At 36.7% G+C, this 25,156-nt stretch overlaps 1 protein-coding gene across 1 annotated transcript in view; it reads left to right on the top strand.

Annotated features, from left to right (window-relative positions):
- GALNT5 (polypeptide N-acetylgalactosaminyltransferase 5) overlaps window positions 1-24,536 on the top strand; it is a 41,430-nt gene extending 16,894 nt beyond the window's left edge. Inside the window, exons 3-10 of the mRNA XM_016150089.2 lie at window positions 615-734; window positions 7,100-7,235; window positions 7,810-7,929; window positions 10,099-10,216; window positions 11,172-11,495; window positions 16,172-16,252; window positions 19,615-19,776; window positions 22,065-24,536. Coding sequence (XP_016005575.2) covers window positions 615-734; window positions 7,100-7,235; window positions 7,810-7,929; window positions 10,099-10,216; window positions 11,172-11,495; window positions 16,172-16,252; window positions 19,615-19,776; window positions 22,065-22,205 — 1,202 coding nt within the window. The 3' untranslated portion in view covers window positions 22,206-24,536. The remainder of the gene's footprint in view (window positions 1-614; window positions 735-7,099; window positions 7,236-7,809; window positions 7,930-10,098; window positions 10,217-11,171; window positions 11,496-16,171; window positions 16,253-19,614; window positions 19,777-22,064) is intronic.
- The last annotated feature ends 620 nt before the right edge of the window (window positions 24,537-25,156 follow it).

The raw sequence follows: 25,156 nt of genomic DNA, 5'->3' as shown, positions 1-25,156 counted from the left end.
ACACCTTTGGAGATGGGCACTTTGAAGTTCCAGAAACCAAAAGACGTTCTATACAGTTGCACAAACATATTTTTATGATTCTAATAGGCAAATACCCCCACAATTAATGGAATGCCTTTCTTACAACTAAAGTTGGAGTTAGGCTCTATGGAAAACAAAGAAATGGAAGGCCTAAAAAACAAAGCAAACAAACAAAACAGAAACAAAATCATAGATACAGAGAGCAAATCGATAGTTGCCAGATGGGAGAGGTGTTGGGGGTCTGGGTGAAAAAGGAGAAGATATTAAGAAGTATAAATTGACAGTTATAAAAACAGTCATGGAATGTAAAGTACAGCATACAACATATAGTCAATAATATTGTAATAACTTTATATAGTGCTAGATGGTTACTAGACTTATCAGGCGATCACTTTGTAAGTTATATAAATGTCTAATCAATATGTTGCACACCTGAAACTAATGTACTATTCTTTGTCAATCGTAATTAAAATTTTTTTTTTAATTTTTAAATCATAGTTTTTGGAGTTTGATGTCGAGGAGGCATTACTTCTGGTATTATTCAGATCTAGTTAATTAAGTATTTTCTTGTCTACTCTTAAACTCTGACATAGATTACTTGAAAGATAATTTGGATAAATACATGTCTCAGTTTCCAAAAGTTCGGATTCTTCGGCTCAGAGAGAGACACGGCTTAATAAGAGCCAGACTAGCAGGAGCACAAAATGCAACAGGTAAGTAGCTGCTAATTTTGTGTTTTGGTTACATTTTGTTTTAGTTCATTTTTTTCAAATGTGCATCAAATGTGAAATAATAGTACAGTGCATACCCATATATCTGTCATTTAATTCCACCAATTTTTAAATTTTTGCTATATGAGCTTGATCACACACTTACACAGACACATATTTATACGCACACATTTTTTTCTGAACTTTGAAAAGAAATTTGCACACCTCATGAAACTACACTCTGAAGAACCGAGACATTCTCTTATATAAGCACAACTTGCATATTAAATATCACCTAATATGTGCTGTTTTCAAATTTTCTCATTTGCTCCGAAAATATTTTTACAGCTTTTTTTTTTTTCCTTTTGAAATTTGAAATTTAATTAGGTTTTGTGCACTGTATTTGGTTGTTTGGTCTCTTTAGTCTCTTAGATTTCTTTTAAAGAGTAATTATCCACAAAAGATGACAAATTAGGATAGTCAAGAACTAATCCAAGAGGATAATGTTTGAGCTGAAGAACATTCCTAGAAAAGTGAACAAGAAGTACAAATGTCCTAATGCAGAAATACTCTCTGTGTATTCAATATAAAGAAAGAAGTTTATTATTGGTAATGGACGCTCATCACGGAAAAGTGGTCAGAGACCCATTTGGGGAGAAAGGCAAAAGCAGGCTTTCATAAAGTTTTATGCATCATTTAAGGAATATAGGCATTATTCTTGGTTTAATGTGAAGCCAATGAAGGACATTAAAGAAGAGAACAAAATTGTCTAGTCCACTTTTAAAAGCTCACTCCGGTTCCTTTGTAGAGAATGGATATTAAGGAGATGAAAGAGGAAATGGGGAGACCAATTAGAAGGCTATGTAGTTGTCCAGGCTCCAGGGAGATATCAAGGCAGATGGAGGGAGTGGTCAGACCTAGAATATAGTGTAGATATGGAGCTTACAGGACTTGGCATAAGATAAGGTGTGAAGATAATAATAAGTAAGAGGAGTCAGAAAAGAACCCTAGGATGGTGGGTGGTGGGGCCATAACCAGAGTAATAGGTTTGGATTGCAACTGAGCTGTGAGTTTGTCCGTGTAAATTTGAGATGAAAATTAGACATTCACATAAAGAGAGCTGATGAATACAGAGCCAAAAATGTACTGCTTATAAAAAAATTTCTCTCTGCTTAGAGAACAAAGCATGCTAGACATGATTTCCGCAATAGTCTAAACTGTTACATGACAAAGGAGGCTATAAATCCAAATATAAAAAACTAAATTTGTTTCTCAGTCATTATTAGTAGTACCCTGGAGAACATTAGCTCAGCTTTATCTTAGTAACTTAAACTATTTTGACCATGAACCATATTATGAAATAAATTTTACATCACAATGCAGTACATATATAGGTTGTACATATTACAGTAGACATTTCATGAAATAACATGTACAATGGATTCTGATATCTTTTCTATTTATTATTTTAGATTCTGGTTAATCCCATTAAATTGTTTCAATGACTCAGTAAGGAGTCACAGTTCTCAGTTTGAAAAACCCCAATTAAGTTCATCTTAATTGCTTGCTACTATGTAATAGAGAATTGTTTCTTAAACTATCATAGAAAGACTTTTGTTTCTTGTTTTCAGTTTTTTGTAGACCTACCTCTAGCAAATTATAACAAAGATAAATAACCTAAAAAAGAAATAGTAAAAGTGATATATACATAATTATGTATGCATATATATCTATATGTTATATAAGACATATGCATTTTATTATATATAATATATGTAATATATATGCATGTATTTATATATAACATAACAAATATAATACATGTTATATATATCCACATATATGTGAAATAGTCGATAGATGATAAATTAGTAAATTACTTTCGCAAACTACTATAAAGTTGCAAAACACTTGTTCTCAATTTCTGTTTCTATCCCCTATAGATGGCAGGGTCTATGGCCCACGTTTTGAGCAGATTAGTGAAAGGCTGATGCCTGAGTTTAGAAAGAAGCAGAGAGGTATGTCAGCATGGGGTTAATAACAACTTTGCCTGAGGGTATATCCTACTGCCCTAAGGTGCTCCTGACCCCTGTGGGAAATTCAAGAGGATTAAGGACCCTGCACCAGCATTAGCTGAGGATATAGTTCAGAGACCATTCAGGGACTGGCATTGAGTGGACCTGGCCACCCTTGTTAAGTCCTTCCAACATACCTCAATCCCCACCCCACCCACATCTCCCAGCTCTCACAAGTAGAGAATAGGCAGGAGACTTCTCTAGGTCTGAAGAGTTTCTGTAATCAGAGATCAGCAAAGATACCAGAGCAAAAATTTTCTCTGGAATGTTTTAGCCAAACAAAGAGATCAATGAAAAGAACCTGAATCCAGACTGTCAGGCCTTGACAGCTACTGTTCCATGAAGATTTACATTTCAGGATTCAGATAAAAGGGAAGGGAAGCCATGGGGAAAGATAAGATTGGAGATTCAAGGACTTCAGGAACAGAAGTAAAGTGGCTCTATTTTGGCATGAGATATTATCAGTCTCTCTGAAAGCCTGAAAGAGTCTTTTATAAAATAAGGGCAAAACAGAGACTCTCTGACTACTGCCAATGCCCACTACCCATTTGGGTTCTAAGACATGATAGTTCTCCATCTGAATCCGATTCAGGCAAAAAGATCAGGTTTCATCAGTTATTTACTGGGAATGAGGAGTTAGAGAGGGCAAGGAGGATTTCAAAATGTGAAGGGTAGGCCATGGCAATGAATCTTTAGGGAGAGTCCCCTACATGAAAGTGATAGAAATTAGGAGAGTTGCAATAATTGAGGTACAAGGGAATAAGCTGCCCACCTGGATCTTGTGCTGGTATTGAACGGACCCAGTAAATTATTTCCCTGCCAAGAGGAGCCTGCAGTCAGGTGCAGTAGTATACTCTAGGGAGTCTGAGTAGAGATCAGATTCTCATTTCCTTCATGACATGGCCTTTAGCAAAATACTTGACATTGCTGTTTGCATTCCAAAGAATCAGTTAGCTAACTTTAAGTATGTGGTGAAGAAGTGATATCTAACTCCTGGCCAACTCTGAGGTCTCCTGAAGAGCAACAGTTCTGAAAATTTCTACAACTTGTTTCTTCTACCGCAGTTAAAACAGGTAGTATCCTTAGCATCACTTATAAATTATTATGCAAAGTTAAGTGACAAGTCAAGTCCACATTCCTCAAGGAACCCTAAGCACTCGACCACTAGTTGGTGCTGGTAGCACTATCCCACGCTGGTTAGTGAAATATAAGTGGGGGAGTCAGTGCTTAAAAAGGAGCCAAAGCTATTTGGCACATTGAGCAGCTCTGGGTTAGCCAATACATACATACATACATACATACATACATACATACATACATACATACATACATAAATAGATAAATAACAAACAGTGAAATTCATCTGCAAACAATGCTAGCATTACTGGAACTTACTCTTAGGAAGCAGAGAAACCTACCAGAAGGCAATTAAGGTTGTTAATTACTCTGAGAGGTAGCTTAAACACTAAAAAAGAACAGAAAATAATACTCACAATTTATTAAGAATTTAGGTATTAGGTATTAGCCCCATAAGTAAAGCTCAAAGAAGTTAAAAGTAGCTTACTCAATGTGACTAAGAGCGGCAGAGCTGGGATGAAGGCGGTTCTGTGTGATGTCATTCCTATGTTCGTTTTACCATGCCTTTAAGCCTCTCAGAGTCAGGAACTGTGTAAAATGTCCACAGATAAGATCCAGAACAATTAGAAATACCACCCAGAGTCAGCCACACAGCTCCTTGTTCTGATTCTCAAGATCTTGTTTAAAACTAAAATGTCTGAATGTGGAGCAATGACATTCATGTATGGGAGAATTATCTTCTCTCCTAAAATAAAACAATATAGAATTCCATGCTATGTTTTGGGCAGATGCTACTTCCCTCGGGTTTTGGCAACAAGTAAATGAGAAGCTTTGTGGAGATCTGGGCCAGATGAAAATTAAATGCAAGTTTGGAGATCCATTCTGCTGCCACTGGGGACTGAGGAATTCCATCCAGGCCCCTTTGACCCTGCAGTGAGGATAGGGACAGGGTCTAGCAGAGACTCCTCTAAAAACTCTGAGTCCGAATGGACCAGGAGTAGGAATGGTGAGAGGAAGGAGACTGTCGTTTGCACATTCTATACGACCAGTCAAGTGGGACCTTAGCAGACCATGCTTACATACTCTACACACCTCGGTGACCCCTGCAAACCTTCCCACAATAGGGGGAGGGCCATGCAAGAGGACATCCTTAGGAAAGAATGACCTTTCATTATCAAACAAGCTATAATTCCTTGAAAATAAGACTCTCCCAGCATGATCAGGAGATATAACTGCTGTCTCCAAGAGCGAAGGACTTGATGGGGGATGCAGGGCTCCTGCCTAAGACAGCCTAAGTCCATCTAGTCTTCTCAAGAACACACCCCACCAAGGCCTTGGCTAAGATCAGTTCTTTACCTTCATGAGAAACATCCCATGTTGATCAGTATCAGGTAATAAGATACTGAACTTCCTTAATTGAGTCTTAGTTTACAGATTTCAGTGGATAAAGATCCATCATTTAGATATCTATTTTCACCTTGTTCTTTGTATTCTGCTGTTTTCTGCTTTTACTTTAAGCTTTCCCATACACAAAGTTTGCATCTTTCTGGTATTTTTAAAGAACTCATGCTATGGAATGAACTATTTTCTAATATCAAGATGCCACTTAGCTGTGCAGCCATAAAAAAAATTACCTAAGTTCTTTGTTCCTCAGTTTCTTCACTTCTTAAAGGAGAATAAAAAATAGACTCATACTTTAAGTTTATTGTAAGGATTAAATAGACAACCACATAAAATGTTTAGAACAGTGTCTAGCACTTAATAGGTGATAAATGATATTATTATAGGTTTTCCAAGAGCTGAGGGGAGCAGCCAGGTGTCAGAGTGATCAGTTAAAACAATAAGCCAAAATGAAAGTACATTCAAGTCTTTAATCATGTACTGCAAGAGTATAAGTAAAGAAGCTAAAAAGAAGAAAGTGGGGCTCCCCCAGGGCTCCATTTTTTTTCCTGTGGAATGGCACTGAGCTGGTGGATCAGAAATATGAATTTCACTGTGGAAGGAGTCCAGAATAAAACACTCTTGTTTTATGATCCCAGGAGCAGGGCGAAAGAGAAGGCAAGGGCTAGGAGTGGGAAAGTACTAAATACTGAGTCGGAGTGCAGAAAAATGTCGTCAGGATCTACTCACTTCCCATAAGGTGAGGCAGAGGTCTTGCTTGGCCTGAGAGGGAGGCCTACAAATGGAAGGACCAGAGCTAGGAACCCAGAAAATATAACAGCACGTCCAGCTAAGGGGGAAGGAAGGCCTGAGTCCTTGACTGCAACTTTCTTCAGAGACCACAGTGCACTGTCTCTGCACCGAGTCTGGCATGGGGAGGACAGAGCCTTTGTAATTGCCTATGGTCAAGCCTGAAAGATTACACCTAGGATTTTGGCCAGGGGTCAAATTTCTCTGTTATTAATCACACACAGGTGCATGCGTGCACACACGCACACACGCATGCACACAAACACAAAATCCATTTGGAACAATGTAGATGCTACTGAGATTTTCACCGAGAAGAGAGTGTTACTTCACACAATTAATAAATATTTCTGGCCTCCAACTTGTCCTTTTCTTTTTTTCTGCCTTTTGCAACTCTTTTTTATCGCAATAAAATGTACATAAAATTTACCGTCTTAACCATTTTTAAGTATGCAGTTCAGTACTGTCAAGTATTTTCACACTGTATATTTACAATCCATCTCTAGAACTCTTTTCATCTTGCAAAAAATCTCTATACCCATTAAACAAATTCCCATTTTCCCCTGCCCCACCCCATAACCCTTTTAACACTACCTCCTAGTCTTGCTGGTTTATCCATTTTAATTTCTTTTCATTCCTATTAAGTGGAGACATTTTTTCTCTTCATTATTTCTAAGGCCAAACTTGGAATTTCAAACTCCTCCTGGTTCTGCTGAACAAAGTCCCAGTCCTCCACCCCTAGAGTTAATGGGACCTACCTCCATAGAAGGCACACAGCAACCGCTTCTAATTCTAAATATTCCCTTCAGAATCTTAGCTACCATATAAGTGGCTTGTCAGTTTTTTTTCCAAATGGTTGCCCTACGCAACCGTTACAAACAAAATTTCTTTTAATTCATTTTAAAGTGAAATTATAGGGATAAGGGATTCAGTGAAAAGAAAAGACTATTGCTTTGCAACCACAATTCTGTAGCAATCCCTAAGACCTTATATTGCATTTGCAAATGATTTTTCTTTCTGGCTCTCTAGGTGATGTGTTGACATTCTTAGATTCTCATGTGGAATGTAACATCGGTTGGTTGGAACCTCTTCTGGAAAGAGTTTATTTAAGTAGAAAGAAAGTAGCTTGTCCAGTAATTGAAGTCATCAATGATAAGGATATGAGGTAATATCATATTCCACAAGATACTTCTAAGTGAGTCTTTAAGCAGCAGCAGGAGAAAGTACTGGTCATACTCCTAATACGTACATTTTTGCAAACCTAAGAAATAACATAGTTTATCCATTTAAATAAATGGAAATGCATGACAGATATCTTGAAATCAGAGCAGGTCAATCTGTTTATTTGATCATCACAAATTCTAACCCCTTAATACCAATAAATTCTAAAACTCATTGTGCAGTTTTTTCCTCTTTCTATTCAGCCGAAACCCAAAATATTTTTCTTAAGATTAGTTGTTCTTTTTGTGGGAAACATATATGCTTATAAGGTTTTTTTTCCAAAATGGCCAGAATATTTTTCAAATAAAAGTATAAATTAAAATAAGCAATAAGGCCAATTAGTCACTAATGCAAGTTGTACTCATAAATTTTCTTGAAATGTTATTTAAAAGTTTGTGATGATATACAATCATGTGCATAAGCACTTGTTTTATTTATTTGAATGAGACATGGCATTGAGTTGATTAAGAATACGTGTATGATCTCCGGTAACACTTTTGGTTTTTTTCCTGGATTAGTTATATGACAGTGGACAACTTTCAAAGAGGCATCTTTGTGTGGCCCATGAACTTTGGTTGGAGAACAATTCCTCCAGATGTTGTTGCAAAAAACAGGATTAAAGAAACTGATATAATAAGGTAAGTGTGTGAAATTTAAGGTTAAGTAGTCATGTATCTTTTTATAAAGGCATAGGAAGCAATTTCACAAAACAAGTATATCTTGTCACTTGATAGAACATCAAGAATTACAGTTTAGCCAAGAGATGACTGAAAGCAAACAAAGTTTTCCTGAGAAATTAGTTTCCCACTACATGGTCGTTGCATCTACTCAGCCCTGAATGTAGAGAAATTCACTAACACAATTTCTGTTCTCTGGGATTTATAACCTAGAAAACAATAAGCTAGTTGAATGTGCTGCATAGATGCTATATAAACACATTATATCAAAGTCAACATGAATAAAAATTAAGAGAGTAAATAACAGTAACAGAAGTATCATTATAATAATAATAGCTACTATTAGGGTTTTCTTTTTGAATCTAGTCTTACCCCTTCCATGGGAGGGTGCCAACTTCTATGAATAAATTAATAAATAGACACAGAAGCTGGAAATGCATTAAAATCGGGGCTTTATTGCTGGGGAAGCCAGACTGAAGAACATGGCTTAGCCCTAAGCAGAAGTGGAGGCTTCTGACACTTCCCCCAGAATAAGACCTGCAGGACAAGCAGGCAGCCAGCCTCAGCCAGAACAGCAGGAGTCCTGAGCTTCCATGTTGGAGAGAGAACTTAGGAAGACTCAAGCCATCAAATTCCGAGAGAAAGCCCTAGCCCTGTGCATTGCAGCTGCTTTCTATGAACTTACCCCTCAATAAAGCTGCCTCCTCCCTTGCAGGAGTGATGCTTTCAGAATTGAGACTGCTAGCTGGTGAACTGGGATTACTGTCATTTATTAAGCACTACATGTTTAACCCTCTCTATAACCGGAGGAGAAAAGTGGTAGTATTCCCATTATAAAGATGAGAAAATTGAGGCTTAAAAGATTTAAGGAATTTTCCTAGGGAGATCAGCTGGTAAAAAAAGAAATTGGGATTCAAACCCAGGTCTGCCTGAAGTTAACACTCTTGCTCTGATCCTGCACCTAAAGATACTCTTTGCCTTTTTCAGACTCCCATTTTGAAGGTCATTGTAGTAATTGAGTTCAGATTATATTCAATGTAAATTTAGAAAGAGAATGAATTCTAGATAGTCTGGGAAGAACATTTGGGGAAAAAATAGAATTTGTACATAAATAGTGGGGGAAGGGAGGTGGGCGTGGGACAGGAATTACTTCATCCTTAAGATTGTTATAGACCCTATAGAGAAGACAGGTTCCCTACAAGAACCACTTTCAGCTGGCTCAGTGGTGACCACCATGAGGAGTGGTTACTGCCTAGTCTAATCAAATGCAGTTTCCTTCCCCCAGGTTCAATAACAATAGTGAAGTCTCTAGAGTCAGACTCTGGGTTTAATCTCAATTCCGCTACTTACAAGTGGTGTGAGCTTCAAAAACTACTTAGCCTCTGAGTCCGTTTTCTTATTTTTACAGTAAGACTAATAAAAGTAGCTAATTCTTAGATCGTTTTGAGAATAAATCAGATAATTATATATATACAATGTACTTTATTTTTTATTAAATTTATCAGGGTGACATTCATTAACAAAATTATATAGGCTTTAAGTATACTATTCAATAATAATCATCCGTATATTGCATTGTGTGTTCACATATCTATAAAGTGCTTTAAAAAGTGTTTGCCATGTAACAAGCTGTAAGTAAATTTGCCAACACTTGAGTCAGTATAGTGGAATGAGAGATCACAGAATCGAGCCAGAACACCTAGATATGAACCCCAGATGTGACCCTGGAAAAGTTTCTTACCTTTGTGTTGTAGTTTCTTGATGGTACACACTCAGGATTTTCGCAAAATCTGAGTTAATACAGATGTAATACTTACAACAGCAACTAGTAGTCCATTAGCACTAAATAAGTATTTGCTAAAAATAACATCTCTGGAGAGTCTATGTCAGGGATTAGAGGACAAATGAGAATCCTAGTTCCAGGCTCCACCTTTCCTGACCTTAATCAAGCCTTGCCACCATGAAACGGGGAACTCATTACGTAAGTGCTATTTTGACTCCACTCCAAGGCCTCTGGGCACTTGCTAGCTACTCCGAAATGCTTCCTAAGCCCATCACAACTGTGCACGCCCTCCAAAAGTTGCCCTCCCATGACATACAAGAGTTAAAAACAATCTTTTGTTTTTGTAGGTGCCCCGTCATGGCAGGTGGATTATTCTCAATTGATAAAAATTACTTTTTTGAACTTGGAACTTATGACCCTGGGCTTGATGTTTGGGGTGGAGAAAATATGGAGCTGTCATTCAAGGTATTACCAAGTGTTTCTCAAGTTCTATTTACAATTAACAGCATCATTTTAAATGGTTTCATTTACTAATACAATCACATATGTGACTGCCTCTGGGAGCAAGTGCCATAGGAATTTTAGGGCCTCCGGATTAATGTTTTCATATCCAAGACTGAATTTGGAAGAATCAATAGTGCTCATGAAATTTATTAAAGTTCTCTAATATTTTACAGCACTGTTTCTGCATCTGAATGTGGGGGAAATAATTGTCTGCTATTCGGTGTAAATGCTGCGCGATTTACATTTGATATAAAATAACTCTTCTGGAACATTTTCCTAATATACTGAAAGTAATGAATCATTCCATTCAGTTATGGGTCATCTTGGAGAGCATAAGTGACAAGTATAAAATGTGACTCTATGGTAGGCCACCAACAGGCCATAGTGCAGCAACTTTGGACATAGCAAACAACTCTGGGTATATATATAATCATCAATTAATATCTAAGAAGGCTACGGCGCTAGCCATAGTGGAAAACATCCAATAAGCAACTGCTTTCCTATGGAATGGGGTGATATATAGTAGAAAGGGTATTACTTTGAGCTCCTGATCAAAAAAGAATGATTTATGAGTTGTGCTAGAAGAAATGGATATATATACTCCTTTCCTGATTCAACTAGAGCAAGATCTCATTTTACGTATTGGGATTCAGTAAAGATTTCTTTCAAAATATTTACACTACAGGGGAGGGGAGAAAAAAATATAGTTTACTAATTCTAAAATGGTCCACAGCAATACACAAAACTAAATAAACCCATTGAGTTTAATTTGCGATTGAGAAAGATTTTGGAAGTTGAGAGCACTACTTCAGATGGGGAGCTGGGAGAGTTGTCATGTGGTTTCTTGTCATTGTTAATTGCCTGTGATTGATGAACAGTCATTTGAGAGTTGATGCTTACCATCGAACTGTTCCAGGTGTGGATGTGCGGTGGCGAAATCGAGATCATTCCCTGTTCCCGAGTGGGCCACATATTCAGAAACGACAACCCATATTCCTTCCCTAAGGACCGGATGAAGACGGTGGAGAGGAACTTGGTGCGGGTTGCCGAGGTCTGGCTGGATGAGTACAAGGAGCTGTTCTATGGCCACGGGGATCACCTAATAGATCAAGGCTTAGATGTTGGAAACCTCACCCAACAACGGGAACTTCGAAAAAAGCTAAAATGCAAAAGTTTCAAATGGTATTTGGAGAATGTTTTCCCTGACCTGAAGGCTCCCATTGTGAGGGCTAGTGGTGTGGTAAGTGAAACAGCAATTTAACATCTGACTCCACAAAAATAAAATGCCAAAAGAGTTTTGAAAACGTGTGGGAAAGAATGAATTATGACATAATTAATAAATGCCAAGTATGAGTGCAGATGAGATAAAGCATAGTTAAGGATTAAATATGGTAAACTTGAGGAAGGCTTCTAGGTAGCCATGTTCAATGATTAATTCAGCAAACACCTACCGAGTATTAATAAACTGGGCAGTATTTCAGAAGTGAATTGATCCTTTCTTTGTGGAGCTTAAAGCTGAGTAAAGTAGAAAGATAATAAATAAATAAGTAAAATGTAAATAAAAATTATAGTAGCTCTCATGTAGGGAACTGGCCACCACTGCTGAAGTCTTCTAAGTTAGAGTAGTCAACGCTCAGGAGACTTTGAAGGCTAGGCCTAAAAGGTAAAATGTCAGCCAAACTCTAAAGAAGAGAGCCCTTGGCAGAGGACACCCTTGTGCAAAAACTCTACAATGGGCAACCATCTGAGGAATTCAAGAACTCGAAAAAAGATGAATGTTGTCAGGGTGTGAAAGAGGGAAGGATGGCACCAGATGAAGTCGAAGTGAGAGGAAAGTCAGAGCACACATGTCCTTGTAGGCAAAGGTGAAAGTTTGCTATTTCTTTCTCTTTCTTTCTTTCTTTTTTCCTTCCTCCCTCCCTCCTTTTCTCCCTCTTTTCCTCCTTTCCTCCCTCCCTCCCTCTCTCCCTTCTTTCATTCCTTCTCCCTCTTTCTTTTCTTTTCTTGTCTTTCTTTCTTTTCCTACCTTTCTTATGAATGTAATGGTAAGTTATTGAGGAGGGTTAAACCATAGGATGACATGATTTAATTAGAGTTTTATAGATTTCAGAGAGGGAAAATGACATAAATTGTTAGACAACACCAGAGAAAATTCCAAGGCACAAGGCAATGGTCCAAAAGGAAAGAAGTCAAGCTAAGTAGGTTGGATAAAGTGCAAAGGTAGGGGAAAAAATCAAGAAAGAGGAGATCCTGTATGAAAGCTATTTCAAACCCATTCCAGGAATGAGGGTTAATCTGAAGAGAGTGGCAAGAACATGAGGACATTTACTATAGAACAGGTTTAGAGATGGTTAATCAAGTCTTGACCTAGCGCTCTTCCCTAGTCATTCATATTTTTAATTTCTCTTATTGTTTTATGTCTTATTTAATTTTTACTTATAAATATTCCCAGTATTTTTTTTTTCAGTTTCTTTTTTCTTCATGCAAGAGGTTCCCAGACTTGATAATCAGTAAGCCTAATCTTTTAAGCAAACTTAATCAGCCTCCCTAGAAAGTAGATTGTACAGACCAACCACTCTCTGCCTAGCAAATCTGATGACAAGGACTTGGTAAAGCCATTCTCTTTGATGGTATGGGGAAATCCTGGGAGAGTGTGAAAAAGAGAAAACTAGTCTAAAATCTTGTCTGTTTTTATAAAATTCAACTGGTAAGTAAGTATATGTGACCTATTTTTATGTAACATAATGTATTATCAAATTGTTCTCTTCATAGGTCAAAATAGAATAGTAGGTACTTCAGGGGGTTCAATCCTAGATTTTATCCTAGGTAACTTATTAGGAAGAATACCCTGAATTTATACACTGTACAAAAATTATGTCTGTAAAAATAAATCTACATTCTTAAATTCTATCTGTTGAGCAGGAAAAGAAAAGAAATTCTCACCATAATAAATTTTTGTTTTAACACAAAATCTCAGCAAGAGCATTACTGAACTTTAACCACCAGAGGGAACTAAAAAACTGTCTTTTGCCTTCTCTGCAAAGAGAACTTGTTCGAACTATCATGAAATTTTTGAAGAGCTCTTAATGGAAACAGCCTTCAGCTGATGCCTAAGCTATAATATATCAAAATGCAAAAATATATTTTTAAATAATTTAAACAAATTCTGTCCTTCTACTTTTCTATTTTTTGCCTTCCTTACACAACTTTTAATTAAGATATCATTTGCTACCTTCTGAAGCGAGTGGTACAGAGCATTATTACCATTAAAAAAAAAAATTGGAATCTTTCTCCAGACACTCTAAACTAAAATTAATCAGATCGTTATTTTGTATAGACAATCTTGAAAATTTCCAAGAAAATTAACTATAATTTTTTGTTACTTGCTGCACGTTTTCTCTTCTTTCAACCTCCATACTTAGGAATTTAAATCTAGTAAAGTTTTTTATTTTAATGAAAACAAACCATTTCTTATTGAATCAAAAATATTTGGAATAATATTATAAAAATAACCTCAACAGTAATGTGTATTTATATAGGATTAAACTATTAGCAAACAGCTTATATAGCCTAAGGTTTAAGAATTCTTTGATAAACTGTGGTGATTCCTGGCTCCTAAATTGGAAAATAAAGCAATTCAAAATGAATAATTTAAAATTGATATACTACCTGATCTTTAAAAAAAAAAAAAGATTAAAATTGTTTACAGTAAAAGCATGGATAAAATTCTTTAAAAATAAAATGAATCTATTTTGAAAACCATTCATAATGAGATAAAGAATAAAAGTTCCTTAGCACTTCAGAGACCATTTCTTGATTAAGAAAATCAACTAATCTCATAAATTTCTTCAGTAATCTTTGATAAAAAGGAATGGAAATAAATCTCCAGATGAAGTAGGGGAGGCAAGGCTAGAAAAGTTGTTTTTTTCTTCTTATTATTCCTTTCAATTCTTGGAAAAAAGGATTGTGCAAAATAAATACAAAGGAATTGGTTGACTCCAGGAATCCCAAATACTGTTCTGGGCAATGTTATTAGTTGTGCTGTCAAGAATAGGAGTCCATATTCAATCAAATATATCTGGCAAACACTCGTACTACACTCCCTCTTGGGGCAGCAAGCTAAACATTAACATATTAAAGGTCCTGAGAGGTTCTGGGAGCAGGGCGACCTCTTCAGCTTTGTTGAAGCCTGTTTTGCAAACCCATTTGAAAATAAGAGTATTTTCTAAATAATACACAAATACAAGAGTTCCTGTATATCTCTATTAAGATTAAGAGAACAGTTGAGGCACCACTTCCTTTCTTTAATCTCCAAGATTATTCTACCTTATTGCATCTGTTAACCCTCTTCTCAGAAATTCATGGTGGTCCATTCCTTTGGTGAGTTCTGCTTGTTTCCATTTACTAATGCTGGATGGTCTCTTTCCATGTGTGTCATTTTAAGTTTTAAATAGAGCTTTCTTTGAGGATTCCTGACAGAGGTTCTGTCCTTCTAGAATTGTTTTTACGTTCCAGCCACCCCAGAAGTAACCAACATGGTACTATTTTTATGTTGTTTTGTGCCTTGAGGATCTGTCAGGGTTCCTATTCAATGCAAGGAAGTGTATGTAAATTTGTATCTCAAGCCCAAATGATGGTCGACCACAAGGTTGCAGATCGGGAGAATCTAGCTTCCCTGTAATCGGTCTCTCTGCGCTTAATGGGTAAATTGTTTTTCCAAGGACACCATTCCTCTGAGGATCTAATTCTAGTTTTCATCTTTATGTGAAAGACAGCATTTCCACCTCTCTTGCTGTCCATGCCCCAGTTTTTCTCTTGTCCTCAAAATATTTGTCCTTTGCATACCAATATTTGCAGTTTTACCGCTTACTTTTAAGGTTTCTTTTTTTCCTGCATTTTCTGGTCCCTGAAGAAGCCCCTTACCGCCAGCTAAGCTATGTATGTAAATATGAGGACCAGCCCACTGAGCACCATTTTACGAAGGCTGGCAACTCTGTGAGCTACACACCCCATTGTCATAGGTACTCCAGAGTTAGAGCTCTGTGTTAGGCACCATGCAACGGGAAGGGGCACTAGTAGTGTCCCTGGAAACTAAGACCTCATGCGGCCTCCCAGCTCAGGAAGCTTCCCCAAGTGTAGACTTGGCTCTGCACAGCTCTTTCAGAAATCAGAGAAGTCTAAATTGTACTATTAACCCACCATCTCGTTAGCCCTGCCCAGGATGTCAAAGAGTGCAAGGGAATCAACATTTTACTGCATTAAACGGTGACTTATAGAGAGCTGCCTCCATGTTTGACCCTGCAAATCCATTAAAAACATGGGGACCTGCCAGAAAGTGCCTTTAAGCTTGGCTCTGTGTTAGCTTTCGTGACTTTCCTGTAATGAATTGTAGCTTGCCTGAGTCATTAGAAAGATTCTGACAGGGAATCAGCTGGAATCTGCTGTTCTTGAAGGACTCAATTTATCTATGATTCAGTGCCTAAGCAGTCAAATAGCTTGGAGGGGTCAGCCAGGCAACAGAGCCTGTAACCGTTGGTTTGATTAAATTGCAAATATGTGCATTGACTTTTAATATATGCATCAGACAAACTTGAGCCAAGAAAATAACTACTTTTCATGCCACCTTTTGCTCGTTCCCCATTCAACATTTCAGGCAAGGGTTAATTAAAAGCTTCTGTTTGTTGGCTCAATGGCTGAATCACAGGCCTAAATTGACAGATTGAAGCTGTACTTGAGCAAGATTACATTATGTCTCTGTTAGAGATAGCAACCAATAAAATAATATAGTGCTAAGTACTGCTAAGCTATTAACTCTCGTTTAACCTTATTGTGGTTTTATATTCTGTGCTTTCTGAATGTCTCGTTCTACTTTAAAATATTTGTTTTTTAAAGTATGTTTTCTATTTTGCTTCCTAGCTTATTAACGTGGCCTTGGGTAAATGCATATCCATTGAAAACACCACAGCCATTCTGCAAGACTGTGACGGGAGCAGCAAGGTATGAGGAGCTAGGGTTTTCTCTCTCATAGTAGGTGCAGTTGACAGTACAGGTATAGTTGATAGGTGCAGGGTATGACACATTTATCATTCACTTGTGAAATTTATTTTTTCCTATACAAACAATAATTAATTTCTAAATTCCTACATAATCATAGGTTGGTGAAAGAAGGTCCGTCACTAAATCTATAGACAGTGACTGAGGGAGAAAAGATGTGGATACTGAAGTCAGCTTATCAAGGACACAGTTATGGTTCCATCACTTGCAAAAGTGTGTTAACTTTGTAAGTTCCTTAACCCTTAGGTAAAAGGCAATGCTAATAGTGCCTACCCTAAAGGTGCTTGTGAAGATCAAATTAGGTAATACATATGAAGCATGTAGAGCAATACCTAACGCATGCTCCATAAATGTTCGCTGCTATGATAATAAAGACAACAAATGAAAATAACACATTATATGTAAAGATAAAATAATAAAGATAAAAGACAGAATATATTTTTAAATAATTAATCTCAGGGAGCAATTTTATTCTCTGATTCTATTCCCCACCCCCATTCTTCTACATTTTAAGAGAGTAATACAAATTACATGATCCATAATCCATGGTGGAAAACCCCAAGGCAAAACTCCCACAGACTCGGAGCACAGGTGGTTAGGGAGAACAGAGTAAGGGTCTCTGCAGTGCTCGAGGTGAGCTCTGGATGATGGCACCTCCATCTCCAACACATGGGTTTTACCCATTTTCTTTCTGTGGGGACAGATACCAGTTTAGGTACCAACGAGGACTCCCAGGAACATTGATTTGTGAGTATAATTCAGTCCTCTAAAGTTGTAAATCACTCTTTGGTAGACAAATTATTTTTAGATGATAATACAAGCTTGCCAAAACTTACTTCTTTGCTTCGACTTAGAGATATTGCTTATATTTTCAAGCACATCCCATCATTACCTTCAAAACTGCTACTAGAATAAAAAACATTTTTGTCACATCTGTTGCTATCATTCAGCTGTGGATTATAAACTTGAAGCTAAAAAACTTTTTCTTAATTAGAAAAGAGAAGATAGAAGAAAGGAAAGTGTCAAAAATGAATCGAAAGAACTTGCATGTATTAACAATTCAAAGAGGAAAGTCATAAATTGTACAACAAAACCATAATTAGTACAAAATATATGAAAGTAAAATATTAATGTAATCCTTCAAGACTCATCATTTAGTGACTTTCTGTGTCTGATTAACTAGTATTCTATCTGAAAATCCAAGTTTTGGTCTTGATAACTATTGAGTCTCTCTAGGGGATGCTAGGAGGGAAAGGTATAAATTATGCAGCCCTGGCCTTCCACAAATGCCCTTTTCCCCTTTTGTCTTGTTACTCTTTTTTAGCTTCTGCTTCTTGCGGTTTGTTTGTCTAATAAAAAGTAAAAGAACATGGAGGAGGTTACCTTATTTTTGCCAGAATTAATGAGACTTTATCAAGCCAACGACTATAACATTTATCAAAAAAAGAAAGAAAAAAAATTCAAAAGGAATAAAATGTTAGGGTTGAAACATCAAGCCCTACTTTTCACCTTACCTAAAAATTCTTTTTAGTTACCTTTTCAACTAGTGCAATGTCCATTTGCAAGATAATATCTATTTCTCTTAGTAGCTACATAGCTTCCTGCTACTATGACGCGTACATCATCTTGTTGATGTAAGAAATGTTCAAAACTATAGAGAATTTTTATGAGTTTATTTGAGCCAAACTGATGACATATACGGCAGAGTTAGATCTCAGATGCTCCAGAGAATGATGGTTTTACAATTTCTTTTATGCTTTTGAAATAAGGAGAGAATGTGAGGAAGATTACATGAAGGGAGGAGAAAGCAAGGTGGGGATTGGATTACAGGATCCTTAACGGGACTGCGCTCTCCTGCTTTAGGAGGAGTCTGAATGGGGGCATTTCAAAAACGTGTCAGTCTAGATGCACAGAAACAATGGACAGGGCTTGCTTAAGGCAAAGATGAGCCTTTTGCTAAAGAAGTTATATGCCTGGGGCATGAATACCCACCATGACCTGCCCAGTTGGAAATTTACAATGACATCACTCTGCAGAGGTTACTTTCTATAGAACCCTTTTTCTTTCACATTCTCAAATTGCAATGTGCACACAAATCAGCTGGAGAGTTTGTTACAATGCAGGTTGTGGCTCAGTAGGTCCACGGGGCAGAGACATTGTTTCCAACTAGCTCCTAGGCCATGCTGTGATGGTCCAGGGAGGACTCTTCCAGTGCAGAGGTCTAACGCAATGACTTACTTGTCAATTTAAATTAAATCGCAGTTACATTACAGATGATTCATTAGATAAAAGTATTTAGATAGATCTTACCAGCATTCTGTTCCCCCCGCCCCAATATGTTTATATTGGTGCAAAATAACAAATTTCCCACAGACTTAGAGCCTTAGAATAAATTGGCCAAGCAGATAGTGCAAGGTTGTAAATAACTAGAGGAAATATTTATAAAAGTTGAAAACGTGCTTCCGTTATGTGAATCAGTATTTATCCTAGACACTGGGAACTCCCCAAAACTGACTTCTCCAAGAACAGTTCCTCTGAACTGGGTGATGACCACACAAACGCAACCTGACTATCCCTAGTGCTATCAGCAAAGAAAGACTTTTAACCTTTTCTACAATGAAACAAAATTTTCAGAAGCCAAACTGCCTAGACAGTCTGAAAAAAGAAGCATTATCATTTCCAGCTAGGTAATTTAAGGCTGACTAGGACCTCCCTGTAGTCCCAATGGCTCTGGGCGGTAATGTTGTAGAGGTCTGAATGTTCCAGTGCTCCAAGCACCAGGAAGGATGGTCTGGAATTCAGAACACCTGAAATGACATCCATTTACAGATATATATTAACTGTACAAAATAATTTGTATTATTGCAGCTAACATTTATTGAAGGCTAACTGTGTGCTAGATACTTAACAGTCATTACACATCCTTCTGAGATAGACACTATTGCTATATCACTTTAAAAATGAGATTAGACAGGATAAATAATATGCCATATTGATGCAGAACAGGGCAAATTCCCCAAGTTGCAGGGAGCTCAAGACCTGCACTGGAGGAAGGATTCTTGACTGAACATAGAAAAGAATTCAAACTCATGCCAGAGTTAGAGTTAAAAAGAAAATTTATTAGAGAAGGACACGGAAAAGACCAAGACAGAAAAACCAAAGACAAGTGGCAGTACCAGGATTTGAATATAAAACATCTGACTAGAATGCCTATATTCTTAAACTTTGCTTACACAAATGTTTGACAAAGCCCTTACTTGTATTTACTGCTTGAAGTGACCTTTTCCTCTTCATTTCTTCCACAGCTTCAGCAGTTTAATTACACCTGGTTAAGACTTATTAAACATGGAGAATGGTGCTTGGCTCCCGTTCCTGATAGTGGAGCACTGAGACTGTACCCTTGTGATAACAGAAACAAAAGGCTAAAATGGCTGCATAAATCAACATCGGTCTTTCATTCAGAACTGGTAAGCAAAATATTTGTACCTCTTTACCACAAATTTGACTTTGAATTAAATGGGACATAACACCCTCCTTGTCAGCTTCCTCAATCAGAAGCTTTAAGTGCCTTCGTGACTATACAGGCAGTGTAAAAGGTCATACATAGAGATAAACATGTTTTTGTAAATTGTCAAGTCCTTTTTTTATATGTATAGAAGTCACCAGGTTATATATATATAAATAGAAGTCACCAGGTTCTCTTGGTTATATTGTTATCATCACCTATGTTTCGAAAAGTCATTTGCTTCGGTCAGTTAATGCCCAAAGTTGGACTTACAGGCTAGAATTCGTTCTCACTGGTTGCCAGAAAAGCTTACAGAAAAGAATATGGGGAAAGGAAGAAGCAGTGTGCTTCCTACAAGCTCTGCCCTTTATTGTGAATCCGGTTCTACATTCTACCTTTTTTCCATACAAAGAGGCTTTTTTTTTTTTTTTTTTTTTTTTCCATATCCTTGGGTTTCCAGAGACCTGAGCTTTCTGGGGGTGCTTTCTTACAGGAGCTGGTTGTGTTCAGCTCTTGGAAACCTCACATTCAGTTATACTGCTTTGGTAACTCGAAACCAGCCACGATGGGAATATTTACATTCATGCTACAAATCAAGGGGTATTTTTCCAGAGGTCCTGTGGTTAAATTAATATTTATCAAAACACCCCTGCTCTACCTTATTCACTCAAATTCCTCTCAGTTTTTCCCGATTCTATTTTAACAGGGTACACAGTCAAAGTGTTGGTATAAGATCTTGGGGTGGCAGGAATAATGTCAGGACTGCCTTCTCAAATGTTCTGCCTCACCAGGAGGTAGCCATCAAATCCACTAAGTAAACTGAGTGTATAGAGACCATCGTTTTGCTTAGGGATGGCTCTAAAGTAAACATACTTTTTTTTTTTTTTTCTTGGAGTGCTTCCATCCTTTTGATGTCAGCCAGTAACTATTCTCTTCAGGATATTTTTCTTCCTGCCCAGGGTCAAAATCGGGGCCTGAGCCACGTATTCTCCCATCTTTCTCCCTTTAGATTTTCTCTGCTGTTTTTCAATTCCATCTGGATGGGTTTTTTTCTCTCTTTAGTTAGAATGATTATTATTGAGTTATTCAAAAAACTTAGAAATTACTAGTATATAAGTTGCTAATTTTAGGTTGTATAGTATTGTAGAAATCCATAAATGTCTATCAAATAAATTACATCTTGCCTTCTACTTCCTTAACCCTATGTGAAAGGAGGGAGGGAGCATGAGAAAGAGAGAGAGCGAGAGAAAAAGAGAAGAAAAAAAGAGAGAGAATATGAGAACAAAAACACAGTCCTTATCTCCAGAAGTGAATCTGAGACTAAAAATGATATTAGGCTGGTGAGAAAATATTCAGGAGCAGGCAGTCCTAAAATCACATAGGGCTTATAACAAACTGGGTTAGCCGTATTGAGAACTTAAGACTCCATTAGCTGATTTTTATATACATCTAATGTTGGCCTCCCTAAATGATAAGCTAATTTGTAAAGAAGCGATTTGATTAAGATGAAAAAATTAGAAAAAGAAGAAAGAAAATTGTCAAGATATTCACCTCCATGACGCTTAGCAACATGAAGCGAGGAGCTCAAGGCCGAAGGCAGCCGTGTAACACGTTCCCCTACTTTGTAAAGCTATGCTCCCCTACTGTGTTTGTGCTAGTGACTTTGTAACACATTACGTACTTGAGAATAAAGCCATGAGCAAGTAGAGTATCAATGATTTCTAGGACAGCAATAAACATTAGGGAATAATAGAACCCTCTAAAATACTTTTGACTTTTTTCCTAATTATATCTGTGTTTTCTGGACATCAGGAATTATGTATTCAGCTATTATAGTAGGAAGCTCATAAATAAAATATATCATTTTTAGCACTTTGTATTCCAAATTTGCATTCGAAGGCATGGACTTAATTAAGAAATTAGCTCATTATTTGTGATGGTGTGTGTTTTTTCTTTACCACCATAAGTGAGGGAGCCATCATCTATCAAATACAGTAAATGCCATCTGGAATTATTTTCTTAAATAATATCTTAATCAGCTATATGATCAGAAAATTCATCTTTGAGGTATGAGAACTTAGTCTCAGATAGAGACAACTTAATATTATCCAAGACCTGTGTTCATGTTATTAATTTAGTTTGGGATAATTCCTAAAGAATCTAAAATATCTATCTTTTTTTAATTAGTTTCGATTTCCTTAGTTGTCACGATCATTGTGTGGCTCATTCTCAGATCCCCTTTCTCTCCAGGTGAATCACATTGTTTTTGGAAACTATCATCAGTTATTATGCTTGGAAGGAAATTTTTCTCAGAAGACCCTGAAAGTTGCTGCTTGTGACCCAAAGAAGCCATATCAAAAGTGGAAATTTGAAAAGTATTTTGAAGACTGAAGAGGAACTGATGTTTTTATCTAGTAAACCCATTAGACACTGTGAAAATAATAGTGGCCTTGGTGACTGTATTTCCCCATGGTAATTTAAACTTTTAAAATTAATAACATTTGAGTGGAAGATTTAAAAGTCACGATATTTGAGATACCAAAAGTTAACTCAGGGAAACAGTCCAACATTTAATTGGAGACCTTCTTCAGCACTCGGTGGCCCTTTGAATCACCTACTTCCTGCCCTGTACTAAAAATCAGCTTGTAAATTTCTCTGTGCAATCTATCAGGTACCAGGAAATGAAGACAGAAGTACTTGGGGAAGTATGACGATACTCATGATCACTATATTTGACAATATCATCTGTTTTGGCCCACAAGGAGGTTAAAATCAGTGTCAATAGTGTCCTTTATTTACTATTTTTTATCAAAAAAAAAAAAAAAAGCCTTGAGTCCCTATGGCTGAAAGGCTTCATAAATTCACAGCTATCACCCTATAGACTATATACGTGTTTACTTTAAAGTTTGAAATAGTATTTAATATAATACTCCTTGATGGCAGGGTTTTTTAATCTGAATTACTACATAATGGTTTTTACCAATCTAAGTCAGTGGAAAATTTTTTTTAAGTGAGGAAGTCAAATGTTTATTTAGTTCTAGTCATGGACATTGTTTCAGTTCATTTTGTGCTTTTAAAACTACACTGAAAAATATGGTCATACTAGTAACTTCCTAGACTTATGTAGATGTTAAAAAAGAAACAAAAAAAGACAAAGTAAAAGGGACTGATCCCAATACACTGTAGTAACCCAGAATACATTTAATCATTGAACATACTCTAATGCAAGACTAAATGAAGGGAGTTGAAAGGAAAAAAGCAGAAATAGAGCACTGAAAAATATTAAGATTCTTTATTATAAAATACTACCTTAGATTTAATAACATTCATAGGGATGAAGTATGTTAAAAATGGGCTCTAAAGATTTCAAAGTAGAAATAAAATGAAGGAAATATAATGAAATGGAAATGGGATTAGGTAAGCAACCCTCTGGAAGAGAGGCAAGAAAAGATTGCCCTAGATTTGGCCCAAAAGGAAAGAGGATCCTGCACCTCTATGAGGGAGGAATAATAAAGCCCTAGATGTGGACCTGATGATAACACAGATAAATTTGGGGAGAAGTTCAATATTTCTTTGATCTAAATTGAGCCCCTAATCTTCGGTATGCCACTACTTAGGCATATCAGAGAAGATCTTAGAAATCTTGATATACTTTACATTTATTTTGGTAAGAAAATTGACACATTACCTGTCTAGAAATCCCAGGCTAGTTAATGAGAGGATCAGGATTAGAAAATGCATCTCCAGAGACAAGTCTCATTCAATTGCCCCAGGCCACTGGTCTAAACAAATCTGCTCCACAGCATTTTTTTGAAAGAGATACATAAACCTTTTTGCTAGGATTGGGCCTCCAATGGATAACCATGAAATATGCTTGTCAATATTTAAAAAAAGAAAAAGAAAAAAAACTGTTCAGCTGAGCTGATGATAAAACTGGGAGTCTTTAGTTCTGGCTTCCTATTTAAAATTTATTTTCACTCCCAATTAAATACGCAAAAGCAGAGATAACTAAGAATCCAAAAGGGGTAACAGTTTTGCATATTTGCATTATATTTAAAGTTCCCCCCTCCCTAAATAATTGACATTGAAGATGAGATAAGAGAATGAATAGAAAATGAGGTAATTCTTTTCAAAACAAAACTATGAAGGGGATAAAATACAAATCAGTTGCCAAATGCCTAATTGAATTTCTTACCAAAGTGAATAAGCTGGGTGCCTCATGCAGTTCTTCAAGTAATTAAAAGATGTTGAAAGGTTATTTTCCCCCAGTCTAAAGACTCTATTTTTATTCAAAAAGTTTCTACCAAAAACTTTAACTCTATTTAGAAAATAATGAATTATGTTTTGGATACACTTAACTTCAGGTATACCAGCAGAAGAAATTTGAATGAATTTCACAAAAAAACCTTCTACAATCTGTTCAGTGCATGCTCTTCCCGATGTTACCTTGACATACTTATTATATAAGCTATACTTAAACCTCTGTTATCCATAAAACAAAGGGTTGTTCTCATACATCACATGTTAGTTCTTGGGTAGATAAAAACAGCTCTTAATATGTATTTACTTAATTACTCTAAAACAAGGAACTAATTTTTAGTTGGGAATCTTATAAGCCTAACCTTAACAGTACTAATTGTGAAACCTATTACCAACATTTTTTTAAGCATTGCCCTCTAAATTTGTTTTCAGAAGACTGTAATAAAGCTATAAATGCTACAAGGTCTTCTGGTATTTCTAATAAGAAACACTTGGATGGGACAAATTAAGGTCCTTATCATTTTCGATAGGGGGCTGTGTGTTGGGAATTTCAGAGTTTTCTCTGGATTTCCTTGAGTTGTTGCCTTTCTTTAAAAAATGGCCATGCATCTTGTTACCTAAAACACAAGCATAGCTTTGACAATATATTACAAGACTTATTTGATCAAAAACTAACTTGCCAAATCCATCTGAGTGCTTCTGAGCCTTTCGGTTAGCACTTTTTTTTTTTCAACAGTTATCCAGCGCTTCCATCCTACTCTCCACAAAGGATGACGCAGCTGTTGTTGGTACAACCATGTTTTATCACCAGCATCAAATTTGCTCAATTCTGCTTGTTGACATTTAATCAGCTGTCACTCCAGGCCAAAAACCACAATGTGCCGTGATCACAATGTGCTGTTAGCTTCTAGACACTAATTTGAAAATATTCTCTTAGACATTAAAACACCTTGCTTCCAGTATGGCCTTACGGATTGTAGGATACCAATCATAGTGTAGAAATACAATTTCCCCAGTCAACCTTGATTTCATGAATGGCTTAAAACAACGGTCCCCAACCCCCAGGGCCTCTGATAGGGACT

Source organism: Rousettus aegyptiacus, unplaced genomic scaffold (genome assembly GCF_014176215.1).
Source record: "Rousettus aegyptiacus isolate mRouAeg1 unplaced genomic scaffold, mRouAeg1.p scaffold_m13_p_2, whole genome shotgun sequence".
Classification (NCBI taxonomy): domain Eukaryota; kingdom Metazoa; phylum Chordata; class Mammalia; order Chiroptera; family Pteropodidae; genus Rousettus; species Rousettus aegyptiacus.
Note: the sequence above shows the minus strand (reverse complement) of the source record. Positions and strands in the feature narration are given on the sequence as shown.